We start from the raw sequence: 16,086 nt of genomic DNA, 5'->3' as shown, positions 1-16,086 counted from the left end.
ATTTTACAACTCTTATTTTCAACATTCAAATATTCAACTGTTATTTTTCAATATTCAAATCATTTATTTTCAACATTCAAATATCCGACTTGATTCATAAAAATTATTACTTTTTATGTCAAAAATAAAAAAAATTCTTTGTAAATATAGATCAAGTCAACCCTTCTAACAAATATAGATATGTGAGATCGTCTCATATGAGACTTATTCTTTACAATTTTGATCCTTTATGTTGTTGGAATCGTAACATAGTGCCAGATCTTTTAATTTTTTGGTAAGTTTTGGCATTTTCATCGGGGTATTAACATGTCATTGCACGTGTAAGTGTTATGTCAACGCTATGTCAGTGCCACATCAGCGTTGTGTTGGAGACATAGTCAAAATTGGAAGGGGGATAAACAGAGATATTGAAATAACACTGAAATTTGACAAAATAAATGAATAAAATAGCAAAAAGGACAAATATACATAAATTAAATTGCAATTCTTCATAATAATAAAAATTTCATAGAAATTAGATACAACCAGAAAAGTAATGTTTGAGTTGCTATAATATAAAATATTTAAGTTGTATCTATCATTATCATTAAAGAAGTATCTTCCATCTTACAAAAACGTTATATAATTTAAAATATTTAAGTTACATCATTATATCAATCATGACTATCGATTAAACAAATATACTAAATATTCTTACAAAAACTTTATTTATTTGAGGATCTTTTACGTTATGTTCTTACTGATTGATTGTTTAAAATATATTACTATCTAAATTATATCAAAGTAATATTACTACTATATTTTTCTCTACTTATAATAATTTAAAAATCTGAATTATTTATTTAGTAGATTGTACATTGCTTGCAGAGGACCCTAGTAACATTAAAATTATTATGTTTAACTTAAAAACTTTTTAATCGAAAATAGTGAATTAGATTATAACTTGGTGTTATAATGTATATAAAATATAATCCTTTAGTATTAAATGGATATATTAAAATTTTGTAAAATAAATATAAAACTTGATAAAACTATATCATATACATCAAAAATCAAATGAAAATATAATTTTTCGTTGACATGTGGTTGTCTTTCAAGTCTTATCATTGCATAAATTCGTTTCATTAAATTAAACCATTCAAATTCCTATAAGGATTATGCAACTAACCCTATATGTTTTCAAGACTTCCAAAATCATTTATTTATCATAAAAAAATTTGTGAGACGGACTTACAGATCAATTTTGTGAGAGAGATATCTTATTTGAGTTATCCATGAAAAAATATTATTTTATATGTCAGAAGTATTACTTATTATTGTAAATATGAACATGATTGGCATGTCTCATAGATAAAGATTTGTGAAACGATATGACTATATACCTATTATTTATGTATTTATGGTTTATATATCTTTGGATTTTCTAAATGATATAAATAATTGAGAGATGAATGTGACTAAATTTCTCTATCAAATGAAGAAAATCGTTTCAAAATTTCAATTTATTAATCCAAATACACAACCTTTTAATTTATCCAAGATTTCTGTATATTACATTTGAATAATGCAAAATTACTAACCCATGATCCAAAGTTTGGCTTTCGAAATATTAATGCCTCGTGTGAGTTTAAATATGTCCTTTTTATGATATCGATTCAATCTCATCAAATTTTGGTCTTAGTAACTTATATTTTAGTTTTTGGCAAGGCAAAAACTTATATGAGACGGTCTCACGGATCGTATTTTGTGAGACGAATATCTTATTTGTGTCATCCATTAAAAGTATTACTTTTTATGCTAAGAGTATGACTTTTTATTGTGAATATCGTTAAGGTTGACCCGTCTCACACATAAAGAATCGTGAGACCGTCTCACAAAAGACCTACTCTTTTGACAATTATAATCCTTTCGTAAAGAGTTTTGATATTGTCACGTATAAGTCAGCACCACAGCGATGCAACTCCGAAAGTATGACTAAAATTGGGAGAAAAACAATAATAATTAAAATATGACAACATAAAATAAAACTAAAATCTCAAATTATAAATATATACTTCAATAAAAAAAACTAAAATTACAAAATAATAAATATATCTGTAATGCCCGAGATTTAGTCACTGTTAATCAAAGAGTATTGATTTATAATTAACGTGATTACGAAAGGGCCAACGGAGACACGATTTAAGATAATGCGCGACCATTTATTCTGAATTTGGAATTTACTGCCGAAGCAATACCGCACCCGCGGTCGAGAAGATACCGCACCCGCGGTGCATGTCCAGTAGGGTAGCAATTTTTGAAAAAGTGAGACCGCACCCGCGGTAAAAACAAGACCGCACCCGCGGTGCATGTCCAGTAGGGTAGCAATTTTTGAAAAAGTGAGACCGCACCCGCAGTAAAAACAAGACCGCACCCGCAGTCTTGACTTCTGGAAAATGGATATGGATTAATACACGCAGCGCACCCGCGGTCCCGTTGCTACCGCACCCGCGGTGCGACGTGTTTGGCAAAAATGAGGCCACCTTGCTGTTGCATGCATTGATATATATATATGTACGAAATCCTTCGAAAATCAGTAAGGAAAGTCGAGAAAAGGGTCTGAGAAATTGTATCGAAAATCCTTACGCCTTTTGTGAGAAATTCGTCCGTCTGATTTTGAATCCGACTTCGGTATCGAGTTCCTAGCAACGTAGGCTACAACTGGACGTAAGTTTTACTACGTTTTGACATGCTTTGAAATTATGATATTGTCAGAATTGAATGGAACTCATATATGTTGTTCTTGACATATTAGACATCATAGAATCGAAGTCAGATTAAGAAACGGACTGATTATGGAATTGTTGTGATTTTCTGAATTTAATTGATTGAGATATGATATCAGATTGTGTTGGTATCGATTATGAATTGAGAGAGTTGTTATCTGGTGACGTGGTATTGACGGGGATACTGAGTTTGTACCGTTATACCGTTGATTTTGAATTAAATCCAGATTGATCAGATTGTTATTGATTAGAATATTGATACAGAATATTGATATTGTCATTGTCAGATTGAACAATGACAGACTTTGAATCCAGACTTTGATTGTATCAGATCGACAACAAGAAATGTATAAATTAATGTTGAGTTGGGATTGCACAACTCAAGTGAGGTTTGACTTGAGTTTCCCTAAATCACATACTTTAATTATTGCATTGATATTTGCAGATTATCAGATTGATATGTTAATGTATTGACTTAGAACAGAGTCAGAGTCCAAGTCTAGGGCAGATCAGCCTAGCTAGGGCAGGACCGCCGAGTATTTCTCAGAACCGATAAGACTCTAGACTTACGGTGTATCGAAGAGCCTTAGATGTAGATCGATGTCTATCTCAGACACTCGATACAGAATACCAGAGTCTAAATTAGATCGGGATCCCTAGATTTGAGATAAGATAAGATTAGATCACGAGTCATTGATTCATGTAGTCAGACTAGATACATGTTTTGATGTTTGTTTATGCTTTTATATATGTTTTATATGATTGCATTTAATACATTGTTTATACTGAGATATTTATATCTCACCGGAGTTATCCGGCTGTTGTCTTGTTTGTATGTGTGCATGACAACAGGTGGGACAGGTACATGGTCACAGAGGTGAAGACAGATCGAGATTAGAGTGGTGATTCCGGACTTGGACTAGAGATAGGGTTTAAACACTTGATAGTAGTTGTTGAACCTGAGTGTGTATGTTTGTATATTTGATCAGATTTATATTTTTATACTGATATATATAGGAGTTTGATTCCATTACCTTCCGCGTTTTAAAAAAAAAAAATTAGACCCTGTTTACTATAACTGATTAATTAGTCCCAATCATGATTAAAAAATGATTAGCGTCCGGATCTTCACAATATCGGTCAAAATTATAATGTTCAAAACCCATCTCCCAACGTCGAAAGCATATACAAAACAGACAAATCGTAATGAAACGCAACAAAAACAATTATTAGGAAGGGATATATAAGAGGAGTCTATATGATTTATATGCAAAAATATTTGCATTGCATAAAATCTATATATTTAAAGATTTCTAAAAATAAGATCATGTCTCTGACCGGGGATGGATAATCCGAAGGGGTGGTATTATATAAACATTTTGATGGAGTTGTTTAGACGAGGAGAATAAACATCCCACAAAATTTTATTTTCCCGAGCTTAAGAGATCTCAATTGGTGTCAATAGTAAAGATCAAATCTCGATTTTTTGAGTGCAGTTGACAACTGGAATAATCAGTACGTAAAAAGTCTAACTGAACTTAGTGAACCAAAACTTCTCGAAATCAGTAAATCAGAAATCAACAAATAATAGAAGTAAATGAAATGGAAGAAAGTAATTGCACATAAATATGAGGCTATGTCACTCTGATCATACTAAATTAACTTGTAAGTAAATATTTATTATTACAAGTAGGGAAAAGAATTTAAAATATATTTTAAGCCTAAAAATATCTCAGCATGACCTCCCAGCAAGTTGGATATACCGCACAAAAAACCAAACTAAAAATTTATTGGTTTTACTTAACATCAAACCAAAGCAATTACTAATAACTAAAAATCAAACCAAATTAAACCTAAATTTTTGTTTGGTTAGGTTATGTTTTGTTTGAATGACCGATTTTTAAATTTTGAATTTTTTCCAATGAAATCTTCTGATTATTTTAAAACAAATTTTAAGTTTTTTAAATTAGTCCTTATAGTCTACGGATATGTAAATATCAATAAGCACACATATGTTAAAGCATTTAACAATATAATAAATGACAATAAAAATATAACATTACAATTTTAGCACAAAAATTATAAATCCTCGAAATAAATCTCTTTTGCTCATTATCTTTCTCCGAATATGTTCTTAAAATAGTAAAGAATAATAAATAGGTATTAAAAAATTTAAATTAATTATAAAAAAATCAAGTTTCTCAAATTAAATAACTATAATGAAATAATTTTTAAACAATGTGAGTTGTTTTCCAATTTTCAACAGAGTATAACTCTTGTAAGATGGTCTCACGAATCTTTATCTTTGAGACGGGTCAACCTTACCGATATCACAATAAAAAGTAATCCTCTTAGCATAAAAATACTATTTTTCATAGATGACCTAAATAAGAGATATGTCTCACAAAATACGATTTGTAAGACAAGCTCACATAAATTTTTGCGTTTTCAAAATTCAAATGACTGGATTCAGTTCACCAATCCACCAATTTTTTGTTTATATAATAATTTAAGTTAAAATTTTAAAGTTCATATTTAATACGAAAAATAGATTTTTTTTTAAAATAAAAAAAGAGGTGATGTCATATAAAAATGGATTTTTTTAGAAAAAAGTAAAAGAAATTATTTTCCTTTGATTAAGACAATAGACGGATTAGTAAAGTCATAAGTGCCTATTAAAATGATAACTAAATTTTACCTAAAAATTCTTTTTAATTAGTGGTTTAACGATCGGTTATGACGTCATTATCGACGGAAAGAGATGGAATTGGATGGTAGATATATTTATCTATTTAGGAAGTTTTTAAAATAAATCATGTCTTTATATTTTTGATGACTTCCCCCCAAAAGACCAAAAGTAAATGGTCTCGAAGAATTATCTCTGGATTCTTGATTTGGTGGTGATGTCGGGATTTTCAAGTTGGTTGCCTTTATCGTGGAAAAGAAATTATTGGGTCTGGTCGAATAACATGTTTTCTTTGTGAGAAACAAGTTTTTATGTGTTATTTGGGTTTTCATTTCCGTGGTGTGTATGACGCTGTATGCCACGCTTTTCAAGCTTGTAGTGATTGTCCATGCTCAGTTGTTAGGTCGCTTTGGAGCTTAAAAAGTTGTCATTTTTGCCGAGGTTGTGTTTTGCATATGATTGTGTCGCCATGGAGTTGGTTGGATGGTTAAAGTTTTGAACTTTTCAATTTATGTATTTGGGTGTGAAATTCCTGCTCTGAAAATGAGAGTTTCATTCGTTTGAGATTGTGAGGCCTTGTTGGCTTAATCAAAGAGTCACAGTTTCTATATCGCGAAAACATGTGCTCTGGTGAAAGTAGACAGAACTGTGAGATTTCTTCACGTTCCTCTACTTATATAGCTTTCTATCAGCTCCATCTCTATCTGCCTCAAGTATTTTAGATTCTACCTTGAACAAGACTCTTGTTTTTATTTGAGATCATTGCTTTTACGGTTCTTAAGAGAAAGGGAATGATTGAATTGAAATGACAATCATATTCTAAAAACTTTGAAATGATTCCTTTACTGATTTGTTATGTGGGTCCTGATTCAGACCGAAAGATTTGAATGGCTGCGATTGCGTTTTGTTTCAGTGGTATGGAGCTGGAAGTTCGTGACATTCACATGAACAAGGAAGGGGAAGGTGTCATAATATACTCAAGTGGTGCCTCCGATGACTCAACACATGGAATTTCCAGTCTGCTAGAAGCATTGAGTAGTGATTCTGAAGGGAAAGACTTTGAAACAAAAGAATGCGACAAAGAAAAGGCCATGGATATTCCAAAGATTTGTGAAAACATGAAACATCAACAAGATTTTCCAATCTTTAACACTGAAACTTTCATGTCAAAGGAGGATGCAACATTTGAAGATCGAAAGGTAACGAATGATGACAAGAAGATGGGAGCTTGTGGCAAAAAGGCCACCAAATCTGCTGCTGGAAACCGTAAAACTAAACGTACAGTTCCACAGCCCTTTGCTCTTGAAACTGAAAGGCGCGCTTTCTGTGGAACTCGTCCATTTGGTTCCGAGTTTGAGGATGCTACTGCTGGATATAAACCTGTAAATTTGTCTTACCATCTTTATGCTTCACTGTATATTTCGGTAAAAGGTCTGCTGTTGTTTTCGACCCATAATTCTCAGGTTGTTTTTTAAAAAAATGAAATGGATTTTTCCGATCGGTCTTGTGAATTTGGTAGTCATGTCTAAGTTTGCTCAACTTTTATTTCCATCTTCAACAAGATCTTGAGACAACATATGCACACTTTGATGCATGAGAAATCTTAAATGGACGAGAAAAATGTCAACAACTGATACTGTGTTCTCTATGTCGGTTCAGATAGTCGCACAGATGGAATCAAGGAAGCCATTGCAACCTGATAACAAGAAGCATCCTGATGAAGATGATTTTTCATTCACCTCATCGTATCTAATCTCAAATTGAACTATCCATTACATTTATTTATGTTTTCTTTCTCTTTACGTTGACTCTCTAAATTTATTTTTTCTCAAATCACATAAGAATTGGTGCATCATCAAGAAAGTTCAAAAAGACGACTATCGCATCAGCACCGGTGTTTAAGAGCAGTGAACGAGCTGAGAGAAGGAAGCAGGTAGAATTCAAACGATTAGTTTAACTTTGTTTTGATTCTTACTTATCTTCGCTATTCTTCGTTAGTTTTACTTGAAATTGGAGGAGAAAACTCAAGCATTGGAAGCTGAGAGAACTCAAGATGAGGCAAGAAAGAAGGTGATTACATGTTCTTATGTTAGACAGAATAACAGATATTTTCAAGTTCAAGATTTTGTTATAGATTGAGTTCCTTAGTTTCTATTCATCATTAAAAAAAATCATTGATTTCACATCTATATATAGTCTATGATAATAGATTCATTTTTATTTGTGTCTTTTGAAATCTTGTAACTTACGGAAGACAAGTTAAAAATCCATGACAAATATAACAGTATCATCAAAATCCTTGAACACCTGTCTTTTCTGGCTTCTGCATATTTGTAGGAAGAGACTGAAGCCGCAATCAAGCAACTGCGAAAGAGTTTGATGTTTAAGGCAAGTCCGATGCCAAGCTTCTACCACGAGGAACCTCCACCACAGGTCGAACTGAAAAAGGTACCGGAACATTGCCATGATCATGAAAACTTTCAAAATTTTCTGTAACTATAGTTATAGAACATCATACTCAGGAAACATAAACTCGCTGTTTTTGCCTACACATCATTGTATCAGCCGCCTCCAACTCGTGCAAAATCGCCAAAGTTGGGTAGAAGGAAACTCGAGATCACTGTACAGAATGGCACTACCACCTGCAAGATCATAGAAACGATCCAACGAGAGGAGGTGATGGATGAGACTTTTGCATCGAAGATTGTTGGTGACATTGCTGTTCATTCTTGATCAGCTCTTGGTTAGTAGTAATTATGGTGGAACGACTTTAATTTATGCCTTTCAAGTGCTGTATTTTGACTGCATATGTCAAAACAGCAAGGCCCTTTGAGTGGTTTGCTTTAATTTAGTGTTTCAACTGTAAGTTTTCTGTAACTTATTCGGTACATTTTGTCGAAATGTAAACAATATTTCATTCTTGAATGGAATGGAAAGTCTTGAGAATATTGCCACGCAAATGCTCTCCCTTGTCTAAGAACAGAATCCAGTGAGAAATCCAATAACATACAGCAGGGATTTTGTATCAGTCTTTGATAAGTTTATCAGAATATAGTCCATAGACACAAAAACCATAATACAAAACACAGAATGGGTAAACCGTATCGCAATTTGACTTGAAAAACCGACCCCACAAATATACATCGATTGTAAACATGTTTCAAGTGAAAAATAATACTTTGGATATAAAAAATAATACTTTTCATTCAAATCAATATATATTACGCAATATTTGTTAACAACATAATTAACAAAAAAAAGATACTTTTGCAGCGAAATACAATACTTTAGACATAAAGAATAATGTTATTCATAGATCAAGTCAGTCGAAAATTGTCTATTTTGATTTTATTGGTTTAATCGAATTAACCGATCGAACCAAACCAATTCGGAAATTTGGTTCGGTTATTTTGGAAATTCGGTTTTCAAATTAAAAAAATCGGTTATACTTATATCGGTTAATTCGGTTCGGTTACGGTTTTCAAAATTTTGAAATCATTTAACCGAATTAACCGATATAATAAATATTATTATTTACCAAGTTTTTATTATTTATCAATTTTTATATATATTTTAATTTTTAATTTTAAAATTGATATAATATGTATTAATTGTGTTCAAACAAAACTTATACATTTGTGATGTGTGTGATTTTATGTTTTTATGCATTTTTGTAAGTGTTCAAGAAAAATTAAATATATAATTAAAGTTAAATCAATTTTTTTTAAAAAAAACTAATCAGTTAATTCAGTCACCGACCGAACTAACCGATTTTAATTCGATTCGGTTTTCATCGGTTATGAAAATTAATTCAGTCGGTTCAGTTATAGATAAATATTTCGGTTCGGTTCGGTTCGGTTCGATTATAGCTAATTCGGTTCGGTCGGTAACCGAACCGACCGAATACTCACCCCTGATCCCAAGTAGGCTTCTTACATTCTTGAACTTGATTCACTCTCTTCTTCTTGTTATTATTAGAATAAGAAGGATTCTAATACTCTGACAGCATATATCCATATATGCCAATAGGAAACCGTTCAAACCCAATCATTCATCTCAAAAACCACATGCTTGTGCCCCTTGTTATGTCAACTAGCATCCTACTATGTTTGTAGCTGCTCAATAAATTTGGCTTTCTTTAAATTTAACGGTGAAAGTGAAAAGTTCAACCGAGTCTATGAATTCCGGTTCATATATATAATGAAAAGTAATATTTTTAATATAAAAATAATATTTTTCATACGTCAGATCCGTCGAACAAAATTGACACGGTTTTTTCGTAGGAGTTTTTGTGATAAAAATTATGGTCGGACAAAATTTCAAAAAAAAAATGTATTTCATCCATGTTTAAACCACGCTTCTTTCTATTAATGTTAGAATTGTTACCATTGTTTTTAGCACCAACTGTACAGAACTGTAAAAAAACATTGTGTTGGAATCGATGCCCCTTTTATTCGTTTTTTGACTTTGCGAATCAATTTTCTCTCTCCCTCTCTCGCCCAATCTGTTGCCACAATCATGTAGCAGCAGAGAAATAATAAATATATATTAATAAATTTCTCCAAAAATTCAATTTCCGTGGAAGATTTATTGTTTTGTGTGATTTTTATGTGAATTTATTCAAAAAGTAGCTGAATCCAGATTTGCTGCAGAAAATTCCACGAAATGGAGGGGGCTTGGGCTGAATTGAACGATTATATGGTGGAGTTCCTCAGCAAGCCAGCGATTATGGAAACATTCGTCGACATAATAGTTTGTATAGTTCCGATTTGGGCGGCGGTGATGATTGGGCTTCTGATCGGTTGGTCATGGCGGCCGAGATGGACGGGGTTGATTTTCCTGGGTTTCCGGTCCAAGTTCCGGTTTTTATGGACGGTTCCCCTGGGTCTTGGTGCGCGGCGGTTCTGGTTTGCCTTTACGGCTCTGTCGGCCTTTTCCGTGTGCCGTGGGCTTTGGTTCAGCTTCCAAGGGAGGAGCCGCAAGATACCAGCTCAGGAACCTGCGTCTTCGGCTTTGGAGGCGTCGGTGGCGACTCAGGTGGAGGCTGGGGATGATGTAGCCGGTGATGACATCGGGTAGCTATTATATTTTACGTCTGATTTATTTTTCTTCTGATGAATCTTTTGATTTTTTTTCCTTTAGAATTGTGAAATGTGAATTATTGCATAGTAAATGCCGATACTGATAGGGTACGAGCATTATAGACTGAATATATCTTTGGGAAGAACTGCGCATAAAGTTTGACTTATGTTTATCTTAATTTAACTACGCATAAAGTTTGAATTTTGCATTTGATGGGAAGCAGAACATTAGCCTAATAGGCCTGGTATCTGTTAAAGTTATTAATCATTTCTTAATGCTTGCCAATGTAAGATAGTAACAGTTAATAGTCCGCAAGTCAATTTTGATATTTTTCATATTATTTGTTTCCAAAGAAATGTATGAACTAGGTTGGTCTGCGCAGGAAACAAAATGCAGTCAAAGAAATGTTATTTTTCTAATGGGAATTGACTTTAAATGACAGTACATCAGTTTAATGCTGGATTTGTATAGAAGCTTGAGGTTTTGTTTTCTCAACTATAGGGGAAAAAATTAAAGAAGCAATATTGTTTTCCTTTGCGGATTTTTTTACATGCCTGAATGAATCATGGAGCCTACAGAAATTTTGGCAATGTTTGTTTCAGTCTAAACCTTGTCTACCTGATTTTTCATACATTGTCTATTTGACAAACCTTCCTTTATTTTATTCCCCAAGTGTAGCTTAACTTCAGCTCCTAGGCTTTGAAGTGGTGAAGCCAGAAATGGGGAGGTGGCTAATGAATGAACTGAAATTCCTTTAGCTGCAGTTTCTTCTTGTTCTAACTGCGAGGATCACAGTTTCTCTCCGTTTTCTCTCAAATCTCTTGAGCGTTAAACTAGCCACCAAAGCTATGAAGGCTTGTTACCGGGTGGAGAACTAGTGTTAAGTAGAGAATAACAATTTCAGCTCGAGAGCTGTGAAAAAGAAATTGAGTATGTGAATGGATAAGCAAATATGTTTCAGTTGTATTATTTTTACTGTATACATCTTTCAAAAAACTATATTCTTTAGTTTTCTCTTTTATAATCAAACTGAAATAAAATGTTGTTTTCCTAAGTCTACGTGCTTTAACTAAGAAAGGTTGTGAGGAATAAGAAACTTCTAAGGTGAAAGAAGGGGGTAATAAGATGATAGAGTAAATAAAAAAAATGTTTGGGATCTTGAAATGCTGAACTTTAAGAAACTTGATAATGTCATGATTCATGTATTCTAGTTCATGAAAGATCGACGGTGGGTTACTGAGATTGTATTAAAACTGTCGTGGATTCCATTAGTTCCTCATTCGGGAACCAAAGCAAAATTCAATGCTTCTTTGATGGTTAATGAATGACCAAGAAAAACATCATGCTTTGAATTATATGCTGGACAAACCATCAACATCATACCCTTCATGATTCTGATGTTTATATTTTCATTTTTCGTTTAGATCTCACCAATAAAAAAAATGTGCACTATAATTTAGGTCTTCTTTTACAGGATTGTCAACGGGGCTCCAGATCGAGAATTAAGTAGTGTCACCGAAAAAGATTTGGAACACCTTTTGCATCTTCTGGACGGAAAGGATGGAGAAATGGCGTGGCAAAGCATGATGGAGCGCTCGACATCAAACTTAACATACCAAGCTTGGCGCCATGAGCCTGAGGTACAACTGGCATGGCAGTTGGATGTCCCATCTGCACAGGCCAGAGAAGTCCTAAGTTCTAAGATTTGTAGACAGAGGAATGAAAAGCTTTATGCAGTGAATGAATTTTTGTTAGTGATCACCATACTGATTGTTGATGTAATATATTTGTATTCATGCATCTAACGGACAACACATATGAGTGCTAACTTTTTGAACCCCTAGGGAATATTTTCATTGGGATAGCTAGCAAAATAACCTTGATCAAATTTTGTTTCTGCAAAATTAATCTCCCAAGTGTATTTGAGTTTAAAAAACAAACTTTGACCAAGGTTATTTTTCAAAATTTTCCTATTTTTGTATTTTATGTGGTTTGCTTTGCATACTCTTGATCTCAATTTAAGATAATAAATTATCTTCATGGTTGCATTTTATTCAGTAAAAAGTTATGACATTTATTTTGTGGGGTAACTTGTTTTTCAGGTGGGTCCAATAGTGTATCGCAGCAAAACAATTTTTGAGGATGCAACTCCTGAGCTGGTCAGAGATTTTTTCTGGGATGATGAATTTCGGCCAAAATGGGATCCTATGCTTGTGTATGTCAAAATATTGGAAGAATGCCATGATACGGGGATGATGATCGTCCACTGGATTAAAAAGGTATGTTACACTGGGGTGCATAACAGTATTTTATCAAACCACCTTCAGCTGATGTTGACTTCATTGTTCTTTCATGTGCAGTTCCCTTTCTTCTGCAGTGATCGAGAGTATATCATTGGTCGAAGGATATGGGAATCAGGAAAAAGTAATTATTGTGTTACAAAGGTATGATGGCTCTAAGTTTGTAACTTTTACCTGTATTACACCATTACAAGTTCTTGTTTCATTTACATAGTCAGTGACTTGTTAGGATCTTGTGTTGCTACATATTGTTCGAGTTTGTTTTCCCCGCGAGTCAAAATACAGGAGTTTGAACTAGTACATCATATCTCAAACGGACTTATTTCCTTGTCTAGCACCCCTGCATTGTTGAACTATTATTTTTCCACAGAATTCCAATTTCATTTTAGACTAACATTATATTTTGATTACGAACACAATGGCTGCAGGGGGTGCCATATCCAGCTTTTCCAAAACGTGACAAGCCCAGGCGCGTAGATTTTTATTTCTCAAGCTGGGTTATCAAGCCAGGTGAGTATTACTTATTTACTCAATGGCTTCTTTTCAGATGACACTGATGTAAAAATGTTATCCTTATCTCACATGGACAAACCTGTGCAGTTGAATCACGTAAACCAGATGGGCTGTTATCTGCATGCGAGGTCACACTTATTCACTACGAGGACATGGGAATCCCTAAGGATGTTGCCAAATTAGGGGTTCGTCATGGAATGTGGGGAACGGTCAAGAAACTACATGCAGGCTTCAGAGCCTATCAAAACGCTAGAAAATTTGACACATCATTAACCAGATGTGCTTTGATGGCAAGAATCACAACCAAAATTTCATGCGATGAAGGGACTGATCCTGTGGCACAAGCATCGGATGAAGAAGGAAAGAACGAGGTTGTGATAATGGAAACACCAAAAGATTCTGGTGGAATTGATTGGAAATGGGTGGCTATTGGTGGAACTGTGGCTCTCATTTGTGGACTTAAAACAGGATTGATCGGAAGAGCCTTACTGGTCGGAGCAGGGCATAGAATTGCTCGGAGACAAGGGAATCGAAGGTAATTAGTAATATTTTCTGCCTTATTTACACCCGATGATGCTCGAGACTTGAGCAGTGAAGTATAGGTACTACTACTATTCATATATGTTCCATATGGTGTTCCATATTTGTTTATGGTCTGTTCATGTATTTGGCGCATATACTCGCTGCGTAACGAGAATGTATGTTTCCGACGAGGTCTATAATTCCACGCGATGCTTATCGATATAATTGTAGGGATGATGCATGATTGTCATACATATATCTGATATATTTACCTTGGTCAGGTTGATTAGTCGTCAATGTTATCTCATGTCATTTTGTTCACAATTTTTTTTCTCTAAAACTGGTAAATTAATCAGCGAGAACTGATCTATGCTTCATTTTTTTTCCATAATCTTTGGAACATCGTAATTCGGACGTTCTCAGATTTCGAGTCGTCGTTTCCCTTCTAAAATATATTAGTCGAGTCGTCGTTTAATCAGAGTTTCAATAACCTTAACACGATGATGACTTATAGAGTGTTATATCGAAACTCTCAATGAAAAATGATTGAAATTACAAAAAATGGCAAGATACATAACTAAGAATGAGATGTGACAACATATATGATTAAAACAAGCAACAATTTAGTACCAAAATTAATATTTTTTCTATTTTAAATGTATCATTTTACCTTTAAATTTTATACTACGAATTTTTTGAATTTATATTTAAATTTTTTAAAAATAAAATAAAACATTTTATCCTCCAAAAACTACTAATATTATTTTTATCTTTTTAATACTCTATGACTGACTGCAATATTATTATTAAATAAGTAAATGAATCAAATCGTTCGTAAGTTATTCGAATTTCGAATTGATAAAAGTTCGTTTAGTAAGACTCATTAAGATAAAATAATTAAGCTCAAAATTTACAATATTCATCTTATTAGATCGTGAACAGATTCATTGATAGGCTCACAAATCATTTCTTAGATGAAAATAATTGTTTTGATTAATCATTTCTTTACTTTTGTTATGAAAAATATATAAAAATCTATTAAATTTATTAATTAGAATAAAATTATAAATTTTAATAAAAATATTATATTTTTTTAAAATATATAAATTAGAGTTTATATATATTAATCTCGTTTAAAACCGATAAAAACTCAAATAAACTAATGAATCATGAATGCATTTTTTAAATAAATTTTGAACTCGACTCGATTCGTTTAAAAACCAATCAAACGCATACATTCAAAATTTCGATCATGGACTAATCATTAACAAGAGAGACCAAAGCAACCGGAGAAGTCGACAATATCAGAAAAGTTAATAAAATTTTCATCAACCTGCCACGTTTCTATTCTTTCATTTTCTGGTGTCTACTTTGATAAGGGATAAGTGAGTGGACCACGTATTTCTTCTTTGTCAACTTAAATTTTATGGCCAAGATTTATCCAAAATTTTATTTATTCTTCTATTTTAAGTGACTTTATTCTTGGTCGAGTAACGAGCAATTATTCACTATATATATATATATATATATATATATATATATATATATATATATATATATATATATATATATATATATATATATATATATATATATATATATATATACGTTTAATCACCTGATATAATGCACAATGAAATGGTAAACATAACTTATTTAATTTAATAAGCGGGTAATATTAAATAACAATTTTGTTATTTTGAAATGTGAAAAATAGTTATATATATAAATTCATCATATATAATGATAAATTAATTAATATATGTAGAAAAGAGAAAAAATTGTTTTTTATGTACGTAATTTCATCATATACAATTAGAAATTAATTAATAGGTTGAAAAGAACAAACAAGATAACAAATCAATATATTATATATGATTATTTCGTAATAGAATAATGCTAATATATTCATACTTTGTATTATGTTTAGAACGCAATTGAAAATTGATAAAAAAATATATAATAATAGAAACTTTAATTTTAAAAACAGTATTATCTAAAATATTATCATAATACATAATAAATCATAAATGAAATCACTAAATTATTGAGTAACTATTTATTTAATTATGACTTGCATCAATTTATAAAATAAAAGAAAAGATAAGATATAAATATTAAATATTCATTAACAACCATGAAGATATACACTAATTTTAGTAACAAATTTTAGTTAGCAACAAAGAAAAATTATGGGTAAATTGATAAATTCAACATG

General features: G+C 32.3%; 2 protein-coding genes across 2 annotated transcripts; both read left to right on the top strand.

The window, feature by feature from the left end:
• The first annotated feature begins 5,633 nt into the window (after positions 1-5,633).
• LOC140821437 (protein WVD2-like 3) lies at positions 5,634-8,399 on the top strand. Its single transcript, XM_073181929.1, has 7 exons — positions 5,634-5,719; positions 6,365-6,833; positions 7,111-7,196; positions 7,294-7,384; positions 7,450-7,521; positions 7,789-7,899; positions 8,017-8,399. Exons 2-7 carry the CDS (start codon positions 6,369-6,371, stop codon positions 8,182-8,184), a joined length of 993 nt encoding a protein of 330 aa, XP_073038030.1. The 5' UTR covers positions 5,634-5,719; positions 6,365-6,368; the 3' UTR covers positions 8,185-8,399.
• A 1,507-nt stretch (positions 8,400-9,906) lies between these two features.
• On the top strand, positions 9,907-14,122 carry LOC140821436 (uncharacterized). The gene is made up of 6 exons (XM_073181927.1): positions 9,907-10,526; positions 12,008-12,173; positions 12,636-12,812; positions 12,894-12,977; positions 13,262-13,343; positions 13,434-14,122. Exons 1-6 carry the CDS (start codon positions 10,117-10,119, stop codon positions 13,883-13,885), a joined length of 1,371 nt encoding a protein of 456 aa, XP_073038028.1. The 5' UTR covers positions 9,907-10,116; the 3' UTR covers positions 13,886-14,122.
• Positions 14,123-16,086: the final 1,964 nt, after the last annotated feature.

This window comes from Primulina eburnea, unplaced genomic scaffold (assembly GCF_022965805.1).
Source record: "Primulina eburnea isolate SZY01 unplaced genomic scaffold, ASM2296580v1 ctg567_ERROPOS1000000, whole genome shotgun sequence".
NCBI lineage: Eukaryota > Viridiplantae > Streptophyta > Magnoliopsida > Lamiales > Gesneriaceae > Primulina > Primulina eburnea.
Note: the sequence above shows the minus strand (reverse complement) of the source record. Positions and strands in the feature narration are given on the sequence as shown.

Bases quoted from the DNA above. Each gene is read 5' to 3' on its own strand.
- LOC140821437 (XM_073181929.1), top strand. From the start codon at position 6,369: ATGGAGCTGGAAGTTCGTGACATTCACATGAACAAGGAAGGGGAAGGT. The intron at 6,834-7,110 runs GTAAATTTGTCT...ATGTCGGTTCAG, and splicing joins CTACTGCTGGATATAAACCT to ATAGTCGCACAGATGGAATC. The intron at 7,197-7,293 runs GTATCTAATCTC...AAATCACATAAG, and splicing joins GATTTTTCATTCACCTCATC to AATTGGTGCATCATCAAGAA.
- LOC140821436 (XM_073181927.1), top strand. From the start codon at position 10,117: ATGGAGGGGGCTTGGGCTGAATTGAACGATTATATGGTGGAGTTCCTC. The intron at 12,174-12,635 runs GTACAACTGGCA...CTTGTTTTTCAG, and splicing joins CTTGGCGCCATGAGCCTGAG to GTGGGTCCAATAGTGTATCG. The intron at 12,978-13,261 runs GTATGATGGCTC...CAATGGCTGCAG, and splicing joins GTAATTATTGTGTTACAAAG to GGGGTGCCATATCCAGCTTT.